Consider the following 21,244-nt stretch of genomic DNA (forward strand, 5'->3'; position numbering starts at 1 on the left):
CATCAAGGATTGGTTGGCACCTTGGATAAATCACTGAAATTTTAGCTGGTGACTGGCCCGTGGCCCCAAAAGAAACGTTCAATGATCTAAGTTTTTCTTTGTTTCAGGGCCCCAAAGAATTTGCTCATTGATTTGAATGCAGCCTCATTGTGAAGTTTTCGCTCAGTCTGAGCTGGAAGCTTAAGGGCCGCTAGGAAGTTCCGTTTCATCTGTGGTCTTTCTGGGGATGAGCCCCGGGCTTTGAGTGTCCTCACTCAAACCCCAGCTCTACCGTTTGAAATAAAGTTATGGAGATTAAATAAAATAACACATCTAAAGCGCTTAGTCTGAGTCCTGCCACACAGTAGGTGCTCACTAAATGTTAGCTGATACCATTAATAGTATTATGTGCTCAGAGGTCTTTATCTCCATGGAGACATTTAAGGTTAGGGTAGTCCCTCTTCTATCTGGGAGGGTGTAGAGCCCCGGAGACTTCAATGGACGGTTTCTTGTGGTCCTTTCCAACTCGAGTACTGCCTGTTTCAAAAAGTACATTTTACACTTGTCTTAGAAGGAGATATAGTACAGGAAGGTAATATTGTGTGTGTGTGGTGAGGCTTTAGAATGATAGGAAACTGGGTTCACTCTAAAGTCCACCAAATACTAGCTGTGGGCTTTCAGTTATCCTCAGTTTCCCTGTCAGTAAACTGGGGAAACGACCTCATAGGATTGTTGAACTAAATGAAGAAATGGCTCTAAGAAGTGTATTCCCACTTGGGGTATGTAAGTGAGGCCGATCATTGTGCCTGTGCCAGGCAGTGGACTGATTAGGCTGTGGATTTTTTTTTTAAATTGTGGGCAGAAGGTGGGATCATGATAGCTCACTTGGGAAAGGGCTGGCCTGGGAGACAATGGTCTTATAAGGGTCAGGGCTGATGCTTTAGATCCCCATGGGGGTGGGAGTAGGAGGTACTCCTCCTGTTTTTGTCACAGGCTGGAAGGCAATTCTCCCCTTGACCACCAGAGGGGGCTCTTAAAATTATGAGACTGCCCCTCCCCAGCATCTTTGCACCCTGCCTCTGTTCTGACGTACTTCAAGCTACCTATTGACTTAAACCTCAGAGTTCTTACTTTTTTATTTCCTACATGAAATGTGTCACTTCATTACTCCTCCTGTGGACTCTCAGCTCAGAGAACTGGATTATTCTGTTTATCATACCCCCAGTTCCTAAAACACTATCTAGCACAAAATAGGTACTATATCTCTTTCCTACGGCCGCTGTAAAAAGATGACCAGAAACTCCATCGCTTAACACAACACAGGTTTATTATCTTACAGTCCTGGAGCCCAGCAGTCCCAAAAATTAAGGTCTCAGTGGAACTGGCTCCTTCTCGAAGCTCTGTCTAGGGGAAGAGTCTGCTCTCTTGCCTTTCCTAGTTCCCGAAGGCTGCGGCATTTCGTGGCTCTCTTGGCCCCTCTCCAGCCTCAGGGCCAGCACTTGTCACGTGTCCTCCTCTAACTCTGACCATCCTACCTCCCCATTTCACGTATTATCACGCTGGATAACCCAGGGTAGTTGCCCCGTCTCAAGATCTTTAATTGCACTGGCAAAATCTCCTTTTGTCCTTGAGGGAACACACTCACAGGTGCCAGGGATTAGAATTTATTCTGTTGCACCAAGTGTTGATTGAGTGACTGCATGAGTAGCAGAAGGAGTGAACGGTGGGCTAGTACAGCATCTCCCAGGCCTCTGCGGCTCTTCTCTGAGTATAAAGGGATGGGCACTCACCATATCCTCTGCTCTCCCTGAGACAACAGGAGAAGGTCTGGACAGTGTAGGGTGGGTTCAACTCCCAGACTCTGGAGTGCAGCCTGTGGTTCAGATCCCCACTCCGTCCCTTCTTGGCTAGAGGCGATTGCTTATGGCTTCTAAGCCTCAGTGTCCCCATCTGTGAATGGGGATGAAATTGGCTGTCATTTATGGAGCCCAGGCGATGTGACCTGAGTTAAAACAAACAAACAAACCCCAGTCCTTGCTGTGTGTGGCCTTGGGCAAATGGCTTAACTTCTTTCTTGATCTCCGTAGTGGTGAAATGGGGCGAAGGATCCCTGCTGCTCTGTTACCTGGATGCAGGCAGTGCAGCATGCATGTTAAATGAGATAATATATACACAAAGGGCTTACTTAACAATAGTGCCTGGGACGTGATAACACACCACGAAAAGCACACCTATTATTTTTTTTATTTATTATTTTCTTCTGATTATTATTATTTCTTTTCCTCCTGTTCTTTTTTCCCCTCATCCTCCATCTCTTTGCCATCACCCGTGTTTACCTGGGGTCTGGGTGTTCATTGTTTTTAAATGTGTTTCCCACGCCTGACTCCTCTGTAACTCAGTTTCATCTTTCCAGGTCAGACCCCGAGTTTGTCATTTTAAAGCTCTACATAACAGGAATGCTTTATAAATGTCGGTGTCTTCTGTCGGGACGTCTCTCTGTCTCTGGCTACTGAGGCGATGCCAAAGACCAGGGCTCCTGGTTCGTCACCTTCTACGCGGGGCACTCTCGGGAGGGCATCACCAGTGGGACCCGTGGGAGAAAGAAGACCCTCCTTCCCTCCAACACTTCCCCTCTACCAGGCACTGGGAATGAAAGTATCTGACAAGACTTGTCTGTTCTTCTCCCCCCAGGGACGGAAGGCTGCAGTTCCGTCTCCGTGTCTGCATGACTTGTTATCAGAAAATTAGAGTAGAAAGGAATCTTTTGTTCGGTGAGGGAGACATCTTAATAGGCATTTTGATTGTTCAACAGAAGTTTCTGTATCGGTTTAATTGCTGTAAATGCTGTTTGCCTTCTCTGTTATGATAAGGCCTCGATTTTTATAGACAACCCCCCACTACCACCACCAAGTTCCTTCCCTTAAGCAGTTTTCCTTTGCTTTGAGGCTTGCATTGGCAAATTTAATGAAATCCAAATGAAGAAAGTCAAGAGAGTTCAGCTCTTCACACCCACATATGGACCCACACGGAGATTATTACGGCCGCCAGCTAATGATGCTGCAACTGCTTAATGCAATTGACAGAACTCACCCCTTTCAACTAGATATTGGGGGAATGGAACCAAATGACTAAACTGAATTACTTCTACTTCTTTTGAGAAGGTGCTGTAATTGAAAATAACAGGATAATTAGGATACAAAACAGACAGTCAGATGTGCCTATTATAATACAAGAGGATTTGCTCTCCACTAATTTGAGCTTCAGGAGCGACATCTCTGTCTTTTGTTGGGGGTGACAGGGGGAGAGAGGTGCCCGAAGGAGTAAAAACCCATCTGGATCTGGAATGCTCATCCTCGGTGCTCTTGCTACGGGGGCTGGTGAATTGTTTTGTTGAGGGGTGTGTCCTGTGCAGTGTGGGATGGAGAGCAGCACCCTGGCTTCTCCCCATTCGATGCCAGTAGGTACCCCCTCATCCTAGCATGACAGCCAAAATATCTCCAGACATTACCCAGTGTCCCCTGGGGGCCCAAAATGCCCCTGGTTGAGAACACTCGTTTAGGGGCTTTTGGAGGACTTGGACACAATTGTAGAGTTACAACTCAAGGTCCTGCTAGTGTGGGCAAGTCACCACGCCCCTCCGAGGCCTATATCTTCCTCCCTTTGTGCAGTGGGAAGAGGGAGAACCCTGAGCACCAGGCGCATCGCTTCCTGTGTAAACTTCACAGCAGGATGCCTAACACTGAGTGGGTGACTGTGTCATGATAACGTTAGATTCAGCAAACATGGATTAAGTACTTCCTTTGCCCCCTAGCACAATGCCCTGAGGCAGTGAGGCAGAGATGAAGGTGTGGTCTGGGTCCTTGCAGGAGAAGCAAACATCAGCCGACTTGCAAGTATTACTTTATTTGTCGCCCTGGCAGACATTGCCAATCAATCTCTGAGCTCTTCCCTATCGAACTTCAGAATCCTCTCAACACATCTTTCAAGGCAGCCATGATTAATGTTCTGGGAGGTGAAACTCCCACTGGACGCATCATTTTGTGGGTTCCGCGTGAAGAGGCCGAGTACCTTCCTGGCCAGCACTGCTGTCTCACCTTCACCCACCCCTGGTACTGGCAAGAGCCTTTTAAGGCTTTGAGGGTAGATGTATTCCTCTCAATTTTGACTTCAGTCCGCACAGGAGATAGGCGTGGGAAGAAAGCTCTCTCTCTCTCTTTTAAAATGTTTTCCTTTCTAGTCTTCTTGTTTTGTTTCCCTCAGAAACTGAAATAAGTAGTAAAATAGGCTTACACTGGTTTAGTTTTTAGTTAAACTAGAGGAAATCCCACTGGCAATGATCCTGAGTGATACATCATGCCGCCTCCCTCTCGGGTTTTCTCTGCCCTTCAGTGCTTGGAAAATCATTAGCTCTCCCAGAGAGAGCCCCAAATTTTACAAGGGTAGAACTGGGGTTTCTGGAAACAGCTTTCCGATGGCTGCTGCCAGTGTCATTAGACCGAAGAGAGGATTTGAATGGGCTGGAGGTTAAATGCTCCGTGATCGGCTCAGACAAGCCCCGCTCCCTGAAGAACACACCACTCCATAACCATCGCTGTGAAGAATGAGGTGTGCATCTGTGGCTCGGAAAACAGGGCACCGGCTCTGTCCATCTGGCCTGAGAAATGAGAGCTGGTGTGCGGGCCGGCCCCTGGCTTCTCTCTCCCTGGCGGGCAGGACTGGATCACGTCTGCTGGGGTTTCACACCTTTCAGGGCCCTCGAGGTCTGTGAGGAGCTGGATAATGGAGCGAACGTGGGGATGATGCTCAGGGTCTGCGGAAGGAGTCCGAGAACTCAGTCAGTGGTGGAGTGATAATGGAAGTCACTGGAATTTAGCCTGAAGTGTAAAAGAAAAGACCAAATGGGGATAGAGGTCCAGTCTGAAGTCTGGATGATATATTGTTTCTTCCTCCTTTCCATCCATCCATCCATCCATCCACCCACCCAGCTACCTAGCAATTCATCCTTCCACCTATCCATCTGTCCATCTATCCACTCACCTGTTCATCCACCTACCTTCATCCACCCACCTACTCATCATCCATTCATCCATTTATCCATCCATCCATCCATCTATCCATTCATCCATCCATCCATCCATCCATCCATCCATCCATCCATCCACCCACCTACCCACCCACCCACTCCCCTACTTACTAATCCATCAATCTATATATCCATCCATCCCTTTATTCTGCTGTGGGTTTAGATGGTACCTGGTTAGACGTATCTTAAATGGTTACCTACAATATACAGAAAGTGATGCTAGTTTTCCATGTAGAGTTTGCTCTTAAAATAAATGTACTTAAACAAACAAACCAAAAGAGTCAACTCAAAATAGTAAATAAATAATTTTATGGGTTGTGCCCATGACCAAAATTAGGAAAGTGGTACTTGTGTGACTGACATGTGGAATCCACCACATTGGGACATTGCTTACAAGGGCACCTGTTCTAGAGTCCCTCAAGCCTGAATTCACAGTTGCTGTGCAGCCGCTGGGATATATGACTTTGAGCAAATGACTTCGCCTCTCCATGCCTCAGTTTCCTCACCTTCAAGGTGGGGGTTCTAGCTACTCATCCTTGGGGGGGGTCTGTTTCAAGAATGTAAGGTGAGTTACTCACACATGCCCAGCACACACAGAGCTCTCTGCAAATGGAAATGATACCTGATCTTATTCTTTGCACTGCTAGCTTCCTTCCAGGGACTCTGGCTGCCCTGCCCAGGGGACCTTGCACGTGTTAAGATAACACAAGCTAAAAACATGTCCCACTTGGCTTTGTTTTTTTGTTTGTTTGTTTGTTTTTTATGAAGCTGGAAATGGGGAGACACTGTCAGACAGACTCCTGCATGCGCCCGACCGGGATCCACCCGGCACGCCCACCAGGGGGCGACGCTCTGCCCACCAGGGGGCGATGCTCTGCCCCTCCGGGGCGTCGCTCTGTTGGGACCAGAGCCACTCCAGCGCCTGGGGCAGAGGCCAAGGAGCCATCCCCAGCGCCCGGGCCATCTTTGCTCCAATGGAGCCTCGCTGCAGGAGGGGAAGAGAGAGACAGAGAGGAAGGAGAGGGGGAGGGGTGGAGAAGCAGATGGGCGCTTCTCCTGTGTGCCCTGGCCGGGAATCGAACTGGGACTTCTGCACGCCAGGCCGACGCTCTACCACTGAGCCAACCGGCCAGGGCCTTGGCTTTGGTTTTAACAAGGGATGTGGTCAGTGTCCTTCCTGAGGCCAGCCAGCCTCCCACTTCCTTGCGGGGTTAGGCAGGAGCCCACGCCAGCCTCTGAACCCCTGTGTAACAGGCTCTCCTCCTTCCCTCTTTTCTCCCCGCAGATACGCTGTCGGTGCCACGCTGGTCCCCACAGATCCCCCGCAGAGATCTTGGCAACTCCATCAAGCACAGGTAGGCTGGAATCCTGTGTGCACTCTGACCCCTTGGAGTGGGTCAGATCCTCACCCTTTCTTGTGTGCCAGGCTGAACCTCGATGTGGCAGCCAGGGACTGAGAAGTCTGCACCTGATTAACCCCGCCCTTGTGAAATTAGCACCTGATGGTTAAAAGCCAGGGCTTTGGAGTCAGACTGACCAGTGTTCTGATCCTAGCAAGTAAAGCTTTGCAACCTTGAGGAAGTTACTTACCCTTTCTGAGGCTCAATGTTCTCATCAGGTAAAGTGGTCATGGAAATTAAATGAGATAATAGTAAAGTGCTAAGCCAAATCTCTGGCACACAATAACCATTCAATAAATGGTATCATTGTCAAAACAGATGCTTTACATCCTAGTTTGGGGCTCTCCTCACCCAGAAGACACAAGATTGGATGGTGTAAGTCAGGCGTGAGCCCCAGCTAGGCTGGGCGCAGGGGTACACCTTCGCAGGGGTGCACCTTCCCTTTTCAGGAGAGGGATTTGTACCTACCAGTTGTCCCTTGTAAGAAGTTCTTTCCACATTTTATCTCATTATTCTCACAATCTCCTCACACATAACAGTGGGGTAAATGGCACATGTGTGGTCATTGCCCATTTGACGGATAGGGAAACGGAGGCACTGGATGATTAAGTGATGGGTTTATAAGCTCATTGACCTCAGTACTTTGTGTTTTTTGAACACCGCTGCTGAGAGTTTTCTCTGTACCAGGACCTCCGTGAACAAGCTGAGGGACTGGTTCACTCATTCACGGATTCTTTCCACTTGTGTCTGCAGAGAAATTCTGTGCTATGGCTATAGGACTGAGCGAGACGCAGGGCCTGGGCCCTTGGGGAGCTTCCGGCCTACCGGAGGGTTAGAACAGTGGTAGTCAGCCTGGTCCCTACCGCCCACTAGTGGGTGGTCCAGCTTTCATGGTGGGCGGTAGCAGAGCAACCAAAGTATAAATAAAAAGATAGATTTAACTATAGTAAGTTGTTTTATGAAGATTTATTCTGCCAAACTTAGCGAAAATCTGACATAAAGTACTTGGTAAGTAATTATTATTATATGCTTTAACTTGCTGTAACTCTGCTTTATAAATTTTTATAAAGTAAAGTTACTTCCCTACTTTATAAATCACCATTACTGTGGAACCAGAGGGCGGTTAGCAAATTTTACTACTAACAGAGATACAAAAGTGGGTGGTGGGTGTAAAAAGGTTGACTGCCCCTGGGTTAAACAGTTAACAGACGATGGCAGTATGGAGAGATTAGGGCCATGCAGGTGGTGGGAGGGTGGGCAGTACCAGGGGCCGACAAGACACATCACCATAGCCGGGTGAGGCGGCAAGGAGCACGTGGTCCCGGAAAGGCATCTCATCAAGAGTTCTTGAAAGAACTATGTTGACAGGACAGTTGTTTAGTCTCAAATAAGAAAATAGTGGAGGAAAGTAGTAAGAAAGATGTGACAGGCACATCAGTGTGCAGGCAGTGAGATGCAGAGACAGGCATCAATGGGGCGGCGGCTATTTTTTGTTTCTTTCTTCCTATTACCCCCTGGTTCAGCTCCACCCCTGGATTGGCCATGCACTTAGCTCAGATGACCATGCCCTGGCTAAGCTCCACCACCACCTGTTTTAGCTCCACCCCTAAGTTGGAGCTCCATCCTTGGATTGGTCATGCCCCTGGCTCAGCTCCACCCCCTATCTTAGCTCCACCCCTGGATTGGTCATTCCCTTGGCTCAGCTCCACCCCCTGGCTCAGCTGCTCCTTATCTCTTGGAGAAAAAAGTACCCTGGCAACAATTGTGGGGGAGGGGAGTACATCTAATGCATCTCTGTTCCTGCTGGTTTGTAGCTGTATATCAATCAGATGCCTCCAAACTGCCTTGGTTGCAGCAAGTGGTGGTGGTTGGGGTGAGAGGTGAGCTGATGTTCTGAAAAGACTTTCATTGTAGGGGACTCTGCTACCAGAGTTTGTGGTCTCAGCTTGTTAGGGAGGTGGCCCCCTCTTGGAGCTTCCCAGGTGACATGATTAGCAGTGATGGGCAATGACTTGGCTGAACTCCCAGGAGGCCCCACCTTGCTTTGGAGGCTGCAAGAACAGTTCCAGCTCCTTCCATCACTCTGTCCCAGAACTGAACTTGGCACATAGTGGGACATCAGGCAATATTTGTTGAATGAATGAATGACAGGAATGATTAGGTAATAGTATAATCACAACCCAATTCACTGAATGCTTACTATGTGCTGGGCGCTGTGTGAAACCCCTGACACTCATGACCTGCTTAATCTTCCCAACAGCCTATGAGGTCGATACTGTTATTATCCCCACTTTACAGATGAGAAAACCGAGGCTCCAGTGGTTTAAGCAAGTTGATTAAATCACCTGTCTCAGAAGAAGCAGGACAGGAATCCAGGGCCCATGTGCTTATTTATCCTTTAAGTGGTTCATCCTTGTAGAGTAGAGACAGGTCAGTTACCATCACCTTGCCCTTGAACATTGTCTGTCTCTTTTCCACAGGTTTTCCACGAAGTACTGGATGTCTCAGACATGCACAGTCTGTGGGAAAGGGATGCTTTTTGGCCTCAAGTGTAAAAATTGCAAGTAAGTGGCTGTACCTGGAAGCATCTTTTCTCCGTGCCTGATGGCGGAGAGGGCCATGTTGGACTCTGAAACAGCCTATGGGAGTTTGCTCTTTTGGGACTTTTGGGAGAGTTGCTGGCTCTGTTTTTTGGAAATAGATTTTAAGTGAACCTGTGTATTTGGGTAAGGGCTCAAGGGGAACAGTTCTGAATGTAAACCTGAGCTAATGAACGACGCTAGGAATGCAGAATGCTGTCTGAAGAGGCATGGCGGCCCCTTGCGTCTTCCCAGCCTCTGAGATCGGGTCAGCAGACCTTCTCTCAACTGACCAGGTCGTAAACATTCTAGGCTTTGCTGGCCCTAGTGTTGCTCTTACAAGCTCCTCAGCTCTGCCATGGACTTCAAAAGCAGTCAGAGACAATTTCCACATGGGCACGACAAATTTATGTGTTCCCGTAAAACTTTAATTTATATAAAATACTCTGCAGGCTGGCGTGGGCCCCTCAGCTGCAGTTTGCCATTCTCTGAGTTGGAGTCTGTGAAGCCTTTTTCTCCTTTATTTTTTCTCCTCTGAGACAGGGGTCAGGTGTTGGGATTCTCCCCATTTTACAGATGTGAAAGTTGAGTCCTGGCAAGGGTAGGTCACCCACCTGAGGTCAAATAGCTAGGAAGTAGCAGTCAGGACTTGAACCCTGGTACCTAACGCCTGTCTTTTCTGGGACATCATATCAGTCTCAACTTCTCCCTGCACCCCACTTCCACACACATGTTCCAGGGCATGACCGGCAAAAGGTAGGGAGGCAGTGGGACAACTGTGGTACCCAACATAGGCTCCTGGGTCAGACTAAGATGGGTTCAAATCCTGGCTCTGTTACTTTCTAGCTGTGTGACCTTGGGCAAGTCACCTCACATTTCTGTTCCTAGTATTTTCATCTGCATGAGAGGAGTAATGCTCATACTTGCCTGATGAGGCGGTAAGCGTTCAGGCAATCAGCGCTAAGGGCCGTCTCCCGGTGGCAGGCTCCATGTTCTGTCTGTCCTCCGTCAAAGGTCGCAAATGCCTCTCTGCCTGGCCTCCCTCTCTCCTTCAGTCAATGTGTATGAAATATCCCCTGTGGCCCAATTACTGCAAAACAGTCAATAACACTCAGCTCTATCTAAGAGTTACAAATGAATGTACATCTGTTTGCTAATAGGAGCCACTTAGTTTAAAAGATGGCAGGAAGCCTTCTTTCCCCTGTAGCTTTATCCAGCTGAGGCCGGGAGCTCTCACTTGGGTTCCTTTAAGTCTCCTCACATCCCTGCTTTGTGATGGAGCTGGGCTGGCCGCAGGGGCGGGGGCTCACTCTCCCCACGGCCTGCAGGTCTCACCTGAACGGTCAAGGTAACTGAGGGCTCCATTTCCTGTGGGAAAGGTTAATTAGTTCCAGCTCCTAAGGAGCCTTCCGCTCCATGGATATCAGGGAAGACAGACAGGGCGGTAATTACCAAGCATTCGTGTTTGGAGGCCTGCATCCCCACCTTGGTCTTCTGTAGACCCGAGCTCTCAGGTGGACCCCCAGCATGGCAGCCCCTGGTCTTGCTGACTTGGAGAGGCACAAGGCCAGGCCCTCGGGTCCAACCAGAAGGCTGTCTGATGTCCCCCAAACACCAGCTGCTCCGGGGGCCTGTCTCATCTGTGTGTAGTCACACCGTGTTCTGTGGGAGGAACAGCAGCCTTCACATCCTCTCACCTGCAGAGTGGAGGCTTTGAAGTCAGGTAATTAGGTGACAGGGACACAGTCAGGAGTCAGCAAGGCAGAACACTTCCTGAGCCCGTTTAATTTTCAGCACAAGATGCAGGAACCCTGAGAAGGCCTTTGCTTCTGTTGTCTGTTCTAGAAGCAGTGAGCAAAGGGTCAGACCTGCCTAAGGGTTGGGGAGGCGGTTGGGAGCTGGGGAGGAGGGCTGGTGGCGAGAAGCACAGACTCTGGAAGCAGCCAGAACTGAGTGTGAGTCCCAGCTCCATCCCTGAGCTCCCTGTGTGAGCTTGAGCAAGACACTGGTTGTCTGCAACCTCAGTTTTCTTACGTGCAAAGTGGGCGTGATATGACCACCCACCACTGCCACAGAGCTGTTGGAAGGAGTCAGTGAAATGTCCTTGCTCCCAGGTCACAATGTTTTATCGCAGAACTTTCCTCCTCACTCCACCTTGTACAAAAAGAGCTTCTGGTGGCAAAGTGGCAGAATTCAAACCAAGCCATGCTTGCCCTGTGCCGTGGACACCGATTCGCTTGGCCCTTAGAAAATCCGCCCCAATGGCGAAAGCAGGGCCTGTCACTGCTGCAGAGTTCCAGCATGCTTCAGGAATTTTGACATTGAACCTGTGTCACTACGACAGGGTATCAAGTTATCTCCAGGACGATGGGCACACATTACTGCTGGCACCAGCTGAAATTTGAACTTACTCTCTATGAGTAAAATCCTGCAGCTTTTGCATTAAGAGCAGAAGGATGGATGGTCCTTTGTCATATGTTTTCAAAGGTGTAAACATTTTGGAAACAGTGATGGACAGATCGAAGGGTTGGAGGAGGAACGGAAACGGGTAACACACAGGCCCCACTGCCAAGGATTTTAGGGAAGACGCAGCTATAGAGAAATAAAGTTTAGTGAAACTGAAGTGCGTGCGAAAAGGACAGGGCCAGGTGGAATTTCGGAGAGGTGGTGCCAAGACTGGAGAGGCAGCTTCTTAGAAAAAAGTCGGCCCTGGCTGGTTGGCTCAGCGGTAGAGCGTCGGCGTGGCGTGCAGGAGTCCCGGGTTCGATTCCTGGCTAGGGCACACAGGAGAAGCGCCCATCTGCTTCTCTACCCCTCCCCCTCTCCTTCCTCTCTGTCTCTCTCTTCCCTTCCCACAGCCGAGGCTCCATTGGAGCAAAGATGGCCCGGACGCTGGGGATGGCTCTGTGGTCGCTGCCTCAGGTGCTAGAATGGCTCTGGATGCAACAGAGCGACACCCCAGAGGGGCAGAACATTGCCCCCTGGCGCATGCAGGAGTCTGTCTGACTGCCTCCCCGTTTCCAGCTTCGGAAAAATGAAAAGAAAAAAAAAAAGAAAAAAGTGGGCGGAAGCCTTTGTTCATTTACTTACTTAATGTTTACTGAGCACCTACTATGCACCAGGCATTGCCCTAGGCACAAGGAAAGTATGAGTGGATGAAACAGACAGACCCTCTGCCCTCATGGAACTTACAAGCTGGTGGGATGGGGTGGAAGGGTACAGGCAGTAAAGAAAGCTAATTCATCAAATAGATCATCTATTCAGATGATGCTGCAGTCCTAAGGAGAAGAACAGAGCAGAAAAGGGAGACAAGAAGGCCTTGGGAACGAGCTGCAATTTTAATGGCAGTGCTCAGGGAAGGCCTTAAACCTGAGTGGAGTGTTGGGGGAAACAGTAGCTTCTGGTGCAGGTCATTTCCTGTTTTCCTAAAGGATTTCCCAACTTGGATTTGAATCTGCCCTGAAGACAATGAGTTGGTTGGTTTTGGTTGTTTTTGTTCAGGCAGTGTCAGCACCAGCTGAGAACCGGTTAGAAATGCGGAGTCAGGTGCTGCACCCCAGACCTGCAGTGGGAGAGTCTAAGTTTTAAGATCATCCCGGTGATCCTCCTGCACGTTAAAGGTTGAGAAGCACTGCTCCAGGTAGTCTTCAAATTCCCTGGCGAAGCCAGTTTCCCTTTTTCCTGGATTGTGGGTCCCAGCCTTGAGCCCATCAGAATCCCCTGGAGGCTGATTAAAGCCCTGTGTCCTGGGCTCACCCCCAGACTCTCTGATTCAGCAGATCTAGGGCGGGGCCCAAGAATGTGAATGTCTAACAAGGTCCCAGGTGGTTCTGGGACCACATTTGAGAACAGCTATTCTATAGAAACAGAGTAGTTGGATAAGAGTCAAACTGTTTTGTGTAAAGGTTGTTTGTTTGTTTGTTATTACAGCCTGGTTATTCTTTACTGGTTACTTTTCCGGCTGTTCCCCTGTTGCTGCCCTTGTAGACGTGAGCCTTGTTCATCCTTGTCTCTATAGTCAATCGTGAGTACATATACTGCTCACAAAAATTAGGGGATATTTTATCACTCTATATTCATTTTGAAATATACCTTATTTTTTGTGAGCAGTATATTTGTGTGATGATGGAAAATATAAGGAGCGACTAGAAACCCAGGCTAGGAACACACACACACACACACACACACACACCTATATGTGTGTATGTGAATCCTTACTCTGCCACTAACTGGTGGGAAACCACTTCTGAGCCTCAGTTGCTTCCTCCATAGAAAGAGGAAAATCATTAGACATTATTTAGATCGTGTCTAATTAATAAGTAATAACTAACAATTACATATATCTCACTAGATTAATTTTTTTAATCAGTGAGATGAATAAGGGAAAATCCTCAGCCTAGTACTTGTCCCTTACTTGTAAGGCCTTAGCAAACAAAAATGAATACTGTTCCTAACTTTGCAAATTAATTTTGGGGGTACCCCACCCAGGAAGCCAGGATCCTTCTGAATGTCTAACCCCCATTCCTCCTGCTTCAGTTTCATGCCCACTTCCTCTGGAATCATCATCAGCTGTCTTGTTGGCATTCTGAATAGAGAGATTAATGAACTAATGGGAAATTATGCTCAGAAAGCAATTTGCAGTTATCTGAATCGAGGCGTTTTCATCTAATAGGTTCATGAGTGCAGAACAAAGTTTCGCTCTAAGTGGTCGGATGTCAGCACAATCTGGGTATTGTCTGATAACTGTGGGTTCAGCTGGCTGGAGTTGGCTTTTGCAGGGAGAGGCTGACGGGTTTCCTAGCCCCCCATCAAGCGTTATCTGCATCTTTCCCTTGTTCCCGGGCCCTTCCTCAGGTCTGTGTGGAGCTGAGGGCTGCTTCCTTGGAGCCTGCCCATGCCTACCTGCGTTTCTTGCAGAAAAGCGCATGGCGAGGAAGAATGGGGTTGGCAGGTAGAGCAGGAGAGAGGGTGTTCTGGGCTAAGGAAACAGCACGGGCAAAGACGAATCAGGACGTATAGGGGCTTGAGTGTGTGTTGCAATTGTTAGGACCAGGAGGGCCCTGGTCGAGAGGAGATTGATTCTGCTCTGCAGTCACAGCACAGGGCCGGCTGCTATGACTCATGCTGCTGCTTCCTGAGGCTCCAGGCCAGGGTAGGGGACCACTCACTGCCTGTCAGCCCCACCGCTCGGAACTCCGAGGCTCCTATCCTGCTGGAGTCACTTACAGAGCACAGAGCCAAGGAGAGGAGAATGTTGGGGTCGGGATGGCCCTTCCTCTGGGTTTAAGAATGATGCCAGCAGTAGAGTGCTACTGCTAAAATGTCCAACAGACTACAAAGCGATCAAACATCTTGGTTTGTCTGGGACTTTTCCGGGTCGAGCACAGTAGGTCCTGTGTTCCAGGTGACCCAGCTTGGCTCGAGGCCGGTCTGTGCCTCTTACGCGTTCCAAGGAAGGTCACTGCTTTCTTCTGTAGGATTGAGGCCCATAAGCATTTCCCTAGAAAGGTGTTTGGAAACCTGAGTTAACCAGCACAGGAATTTCAGTTTATTCCAGAAGTGTTTTCATGTACTTCCTACAAGTCCCCTCTCCTCCCGCCTGGCTGGTCATGCCCACATTCCTTTCTCTTCACCTAAGGGATTGCTTTCCTAATTTTTGTTGGAATGAGCTACGTATTCCTTTATCCCATTGTGCTCTGCTAATGGATCTTTTCCCTTGGATTTCACGTGCCCCTTCGGTTCCCTTCTTGCCCTGTACGTCCGTCCCCGTAGCTCTTGATGAGGAGATGAAAGTGTGGAGGAAGCCATGGCTGGTCTGAGCACTGGGCGCACTCATTCTCCGAGCCCTGGAAAAGCTGGAGAATGGTGAGCGCCCACGTTGCAGCTGCTGTGGAGTTTCCAGGAAGCTTCAGGAATTTACACAATGGGCAGGATATTGGCAGGATATAATTATGAGCATGCATTTTGGAGATCACCAGCTCTAAGCCCGAAACTTACTTTTCCATTAATAGAAATGGTTCAGTGTTTGCAATAATTGTAATGGGTATTAATGGTTCCTTACATGCATTTTTACCTATTATAAGCAAAAATGTGGGTCCAATTACAGTTGTGTGTGAGGGATGATTATAATTTTACTAGGGGCTGAGCTGGGGGTTGAATGTGGTGATGATGATGATGGTGGTAGTGATGATGGTGATAGTGAGGTGATTGTGGTGGTGGTGGTGGTGATGGTAATGGTGATGGTAATGATGGTGATATTGGGATGTGATGATGGTGATGTTGGTGATGTGATGTGGTGATGTGATGATGATGATGGTGATGATGGTGATGGTGATGGTGATGATAGTGATGTGATGATGATGGTGCTGATAGTGATGTGAAGGTGGTGATGGTGATGGTGGTGATGATAGTAGTGATGGTGATGGTGGTGATGATAGTAGTGATGGTGATGATGGTGGTGATAGTGATGGTGTTATCATGTGTTGAGGACTTACTAAGTGCAAGACATTTTGCTGACCATTTTACATGCATGATCTCATTAAACCCTTGCAACAACCATCCATGGTAGGTAGGGTCTATTATTATCCCCATTTTACAGATGAGGAAACAGAGACCTTCGGGAGTAAATAGCTGATGCAAATACTCATGGTGGGTAGATCTGCTCCTCAAACTTTCAATCCCTCTAATACAAGATCCTGGACTGCTACCTACTTTACATGAGCAAAGGGCTGGCCACACAGCAGGGCGGCAACAAATGCCAGCCCCCACTCTGCTTCTCCTTGAACAGAGTGACCGAAACAGACTGTGAGACTCGATCTTAGCCTGACCTTGGACCGGGGCTATTAGTCTTGTTCTCATCCCTCTCTGATAAACACCTCCAGGTCCTGGGAGCCCAGGCGACTCTGTGGTCACTCTGTAGTCACTCTGTCCTCTCTTAGGGGAACTGGGGGGTGAGGTGGTCAGAGGGACATCCCCACAGCTCAGAAACTTCCAGTTTCCATAGTGTGTCCCCTGGGGAGAGTGCGGTGCTGGGACTTTCCTGATTACAACACTGGCGCCCGTGGCCTGATTTATATATTCAGACTCCCAGCACCTTCCTCACTTACGTTGTTGGGTTTTTCTCCATTCGAATTATCGGCCAAAGAGGTCAGCCCCACTGAGTTGTCAGCAGTAAGGGAAGGGGTGTTTCGACATCCTTCACTGAGAACATATGGAGGCGCTTCTAGAAGCATTTGGCTCAGATATGGGACCACAGGGGAACCAAAATGAGACAAAACTGCTGGGTTGGGCTATTCTGTGAAGCGAGCCCCAAGGCAGAGGAGGTAATGATTTGGTTTCCTGCTTTTGCAAGTCTTGAGGAGCACTTGGTTCAGTGACTGAGGGAAAGAGAAGCAGAGGCAGGAAGTAGGAGAGACAGAGAGGGGAACTTGGGGGCCTTTCCAAAATGCTCATCCAGCCTTCACTTTCCTGTTTAAAAATCCTATTGGTCCCCCCCCCCCCCCCTTGCTCTCGGAATAGAAATCCGGTCTGATGATACGACTCTGCCCCGTCCCTTGCTTCCCTCTCCTCCCTCCCCTTGTCCTGCCTGGGGCTGCAGCACCGTTGAGCCACCAACCTCTGCCCTTTGCTGTCTTGTATGATCGGGCTGCTTACGGAGCCTCAGTCCTCTTGACTTTGAAATGGGCACAGTGGTGTCCACTCTCGCTGCATCGCTGCTCAGAGTAAACGGACGGTGTGGGAGTGCCTGGCCCAAAGCCGGTGTTCCTTAAGCATTTCTTCAGTCAGCTCTCAGGGGCCAGGTTATTTGAGAACTCCCACCCGCCCGGTGGAAGGACTGCAAAGTGAGCTGGTGTGGAGTGAGAGGAAGTAAGAGAAATCAGGGGTTTGGGCAGAGCAAACGTTAGATAAACTGGCCAGAACTGCCCAATGAACCATTTGAAAAGGACACGGCTGTTCTCTCCAGCACGAGGCTGGCCCGGTTTCCCTCCTGGAAGGCTCAGGTTCTGATCCCAGCCCCAAGCCAAGCTCTGGGCTCATGTCTGCTCCCCGGGGCTGCAGGGGCCATGACAGATCCACTAAGGAGACAGCAGAGCCATTCCTAAAGGGGCCATTTGTCCCCACAGTTCCTGGGCAAAACACAGGATGTCAGTCTGCTTCTGGTCAAATCCCTGTCCCCCACCATCCCCTGTGGGGGACGAGAGAGGGCAGAAAGGAGGGAATGCAGAGAAGGCCATACTTGCATTTCACAAACTTCAAGGGATACGATTGATAGGACACAGACATCATTTTTCAAAAAATATTTTTTTTGATAGGGACTATTAATGCTCTATTTCCCACCTGTCAGTCCTCCCTTTTTCTTCCTTCCTCCTCTCCCCCATCTCTCCAATATTTATTCGGCATGTTAGGCACCAGCCACCAGGCCGGGCGCTGGGGGAAGGGGCGGGACGGGTAGGAAAGGGAGCTGCACAGATGAGGAAGACCCAGATCCTGCCCTCTAGATGAATTCACATATTTAATTTTCAGACGGAGAGATGTCTCATTTAGCCAGCAGCGCCTTTGGGGAATGAGATGTTCCACATAAGCAACTTTTCTCGATAACTGAAGCTTATCCTATTAGCCTTGGAAGTTAAAAGAAAAAAGATGAACCATTTTCATTGAAAGTTTTAAATAAATTCTTTCCAAGTTTCCAGGCTGCGTGGGGCCCACCTGGCAGACCCTGTGCACACTGGATGGTTTTAGCCCTGCACGCGGAAACATAGGCCTGTTGGCTGCCTACGTGGGTACTTACCTGGGCATTTCCTTCTGTGATCCTTGTCACAGTTTGAGTGAGGGCCCTGGGCCCTGGCAAGTCCGACGGAAGTCTCCTTCATCTGGGATGGGTAGAATCATGATTCAAGCTCAGGTCAGCTTGATTCTGAAGCCCTAGCTTTCTACCACGTACAGCCTTCCCCGGTGCCTGGGAGTTGCCCGGAGCTACCATTCTAAATCCTGGTGCTCCTCTGGGCCACGTCTGGTACAGACGTCTGTCCTGGGTCATCCACGGGCGCTCCCCAGATCCCCCTTTTCCTCTCTCTGGAACAGAGCACCTGGGAACCTAAGTCATTAAAAACTGTGGGAAGCAGCTTGACCAGGCAGTGGTGCAGTGGATAGAACGTTGGACTGGGATGTGGGGGACCGAGGTTCGAAACCTCAAGGTCACCAGCTTGAGCATGGGCTTATCTGGCTTGAGCATAGGCTCACCAGCTTGAGCATGGGCTCACCGGCTTGAGTGTGGGATCATAGACACAACCCCATGGTCACTGGCTTGAGCCCAAGGTTTCTGGCTTCAGCAAGGGGTTACTCACTCTGCTGGAGCCCCCTGGTCAAGGCACGTATGAGAAAGCAATCAATGAACAACTAAGGTGCTGCAATGAAGAATTGATGTTTCTCACCTCTCTCCCTTCCTGTCTGTCTGTCCCTGTTTCTGTCTCTGATTCTCTCTCTGTCTCTGTCAAAAACAAAAAACAAAAAACTGTGGGCTGCAGAGGCACAGAGGGGACAGTGAGCAGAGTGTTTGGTTTGGTAGGAGGGCTTCGGGATTATTGACTCTTGTAACAATCATCGTGTCTTACCTAATTGACCTTCCATGTCTTTACAGACCTTGAGACAGGATTCAAGGACAGAGGCTTGGTTTATTAGGGAGAAGATCCCAGGCCACACCAGTAGGAGGGTGGGGGAGTGAGATGGAAAAATAGGCAGTTAGCACAGGAGCCTCGAAGAAGTGGGCATTTGGGGGCCAATCCTACCTTGAAACACCCTTCAGTTGTCCCACTCAAGAGAGAGGAGACCGGCATATTCATCACCCAATCCCCCCTCAGTTGTTTCAGGGCCCCGGCACTTCAAGCCAGAGAAGATCGTCCCGCAGAGGGTCTGAGGGCTTGCTGCACGAACTGGCAGTAATAACAACTACCGTAGTAAAAAGGACGGCGCCTGCTCCTTGCAGCATTTGCCCTAGGCCCCTATTTGTGTCGCATCCTTAGTCCTTGCTGCAGCCCTGTGAGGCAGATGTGATGATTGTCCTCACTTCACAGATAGAGAAACTGAGGCTCAGACCCAGTCAGCCACTTGTCCAAGTTCTCACAGCCAGAATGTTCTGGTGTCAGGATTTGAACCCAGATTTCTTCTGTATACTATCCTGACCTCATTTACCCGCCTTTTTGTGTGTTTGTTTGTGGCAGGGAGAATGCTGTATTCTGCAAGATGTAGGCTCCTAGACATCTCTTATCTGGGAGGGAGAACGTTTCCTTTTTATGTGGTCATCCTGGAGACCTGGAGTACACTTGCTAGAAATTCACCTTCAGTTAGTGAGTCAGGACCTTGGAGGGCGAGCCTTGGGGAACCGATCCAGAAGCAGGTGGTCTACCGATACGTTGTATGCTCATAGCTTTTCATGGGTAGTGAAAAGGAGAAGTCTAATTTGGGTGGAATCGTGCATATTTCCCATGGGGAAAATGGTTCTTCATCTGTGGGGCACAATGTCTGCATCGTGTGGGAGTTTGGCCTCAGTCTCCGGGCCCCCCGCCCTCCAGGGTCTGCGTGGTTTCAGCACTGAGCCGTCTTGCCGACTCGGTCAGCAGATCCCGGGTGTGTGACTGCCAGCTGATGACACCTGAACCTCCGTGCGCAGGGTGAGCGTCTGGGCGTCGGAGATGGTTCTCTCTGGCGTTCTGCGTGAGCTGGCACTGTGCTCCCGTGCCCAGCACTGCGCTCCCGTGCCCAGCACTGCCCTCCGAAACCGTGCCTCCCATGCCTCAGCCAGAGGTGGAGGAGGGTTTTGCCATTCCTGTGAGGGAAGCAACCAGGGCGAGTGCCAGGGGGAGGCAGGAAATGGGCCGAGATGCCTGGCCCTCTCGCCTGTCACCTCCTGATTCAGACATGGTCCAAAGGTTGTGTTAAATTGCTGCTTCATGGTGCTGCCCCAGGGGCAAATGGGCTCCTTCGTGTCCGCAGGCAGCCTCCCAGCTGGGCTTGTTAGGGGAGGCTCGTCAGTGCGGGTGGCAGAAAGGAACAGTTTTCTTTCTGGAAGCTTCCAGGGTGGGGTTTGGAAACTTCTTGGTTTGGTTGTCATCTGGCATTAGCGGTTTCCCATCTCAGGGTCTCCCAAACATCCATCTGACTGAGTCGCAGTTGTCCAGAGACTCCGGTGCCTTCTCAGCGCTGTAGACTAGAGTCCTTGTCAGAGCACCAGGGGATCCGATCCACCTCCCCTTCTTCCTGATTTCATCACTTCTGTTTTCTTCACTTCAGCCTCATCAACCTTTAACTTCTGACCCCTGAACCGAGCAGCCTTGACCTGGCCCAAAACATTTGGAACCTGTTGGAATCCCTTTTCCTGCCCCCCCCCCCCCCCGCTGTCCATCCTGTGTGTGTGTGTGTGTGTGTGTGTGTGTGTGTGTGTGTGTGGACTATTTAGGGCCGTAAAAGACTGAACACAAGAAGAATGGGAGAAATGTGCACAGAAAACCCAAAACCATCAACAAGGCCAGCAGTTCCCACACTTGAGCGCATTAGATTCACCTGGAGGAAGGCTTGAGTCAGCAGAACTGGGGGCTAGAAGTGGCATTTTTGAGAAGTTCCCAGATGGTGCTGATGCTGCTGGTCTGGGGACTCTGCTTTGAGAACCACTGGCTTAGACTAATGGGAGAGTCAATGTCAAGTTCATGTTCAAACTTTTTGTTTAAGAGAGCTAGCAGATCCCTACAGGGGAAGAGGGCAGAGAGCAAATCTAAAGTTCCTACTTCTTGGTACAGAGTATTTATTGTCCTATTAAACCTCTCAGCAATCTGAGACTACCTTCAGGCAAAGACATTGGCTGTTGGAAGTCAGGCTGGTGCCCACAAGAATGGTGAAGGAATCCAGAATGCTGCAGGTGACATCTCCCGTGGGATGTATCCATCCTATCCATAGAAAACTCTGAAAGAAAATGTCAGAGCCAGGCATAGTCAGCTTGGGATTTTTAATATCCTTTTGCAGTCCGGCACTGGTATGGTGCAGAGCAAGGTGGCATTTTGACTCTAAAATCTTAAATTTAATACCTGTTACTAATCTCATCCTAATTGGAAGCCTTGGTGGGCTGTCTCCCAGAGCTAGAGCCTTTAAGGAAAATGAGAGGCCACCTCTGGTACCACGGACCCAGCTCCAGGTTTGCTGCCAGGATAAATCAG

General features: G+C 49.5%; 1 protein-coding gene across 1 annotated transcript in view; it reads left to right on the top strand.

The window, feature by feature from the left end:
• The window catches only part of KSR2 (kinase suppressor of ras 2), a 301,392-nt gene that overhangs the window by 207,649 nt on the left and 72,499 nt on the right, over nt 1-21,244 (top strand). Inside the window, exons 6-7 of the mRNA XM_066370811.1 lie at nt 6,348-6,417; nt 8,943-9,026. Coding sequence (XP_066226908.1) covers nt 6,348-6,417; nt 8,943-9,026 — 154 coding nt within the window. The remainder of the gene's footprint in view (nt 1-6,347; nt 6,418-8,942; nt 9,027-21,244) is intronic.

The sequence above is a fragment of the Saccopteryx leptura genome, chromosome 2 (assembly GCF_036850995.1).
Source record: "Saccopteryx leptura isolate mSacLep1 chromosome 2, mSacLep1_pri_phased_curated, whole genome shotgun sequence".
NCBI classification, from domain to species: domain Eukaryota; kingdom Metazoa; phylum Chordata; class Mammalia; order Chiroptera; family Emballonuridae; genus Saccopteryx; species Saccopteryx leptura.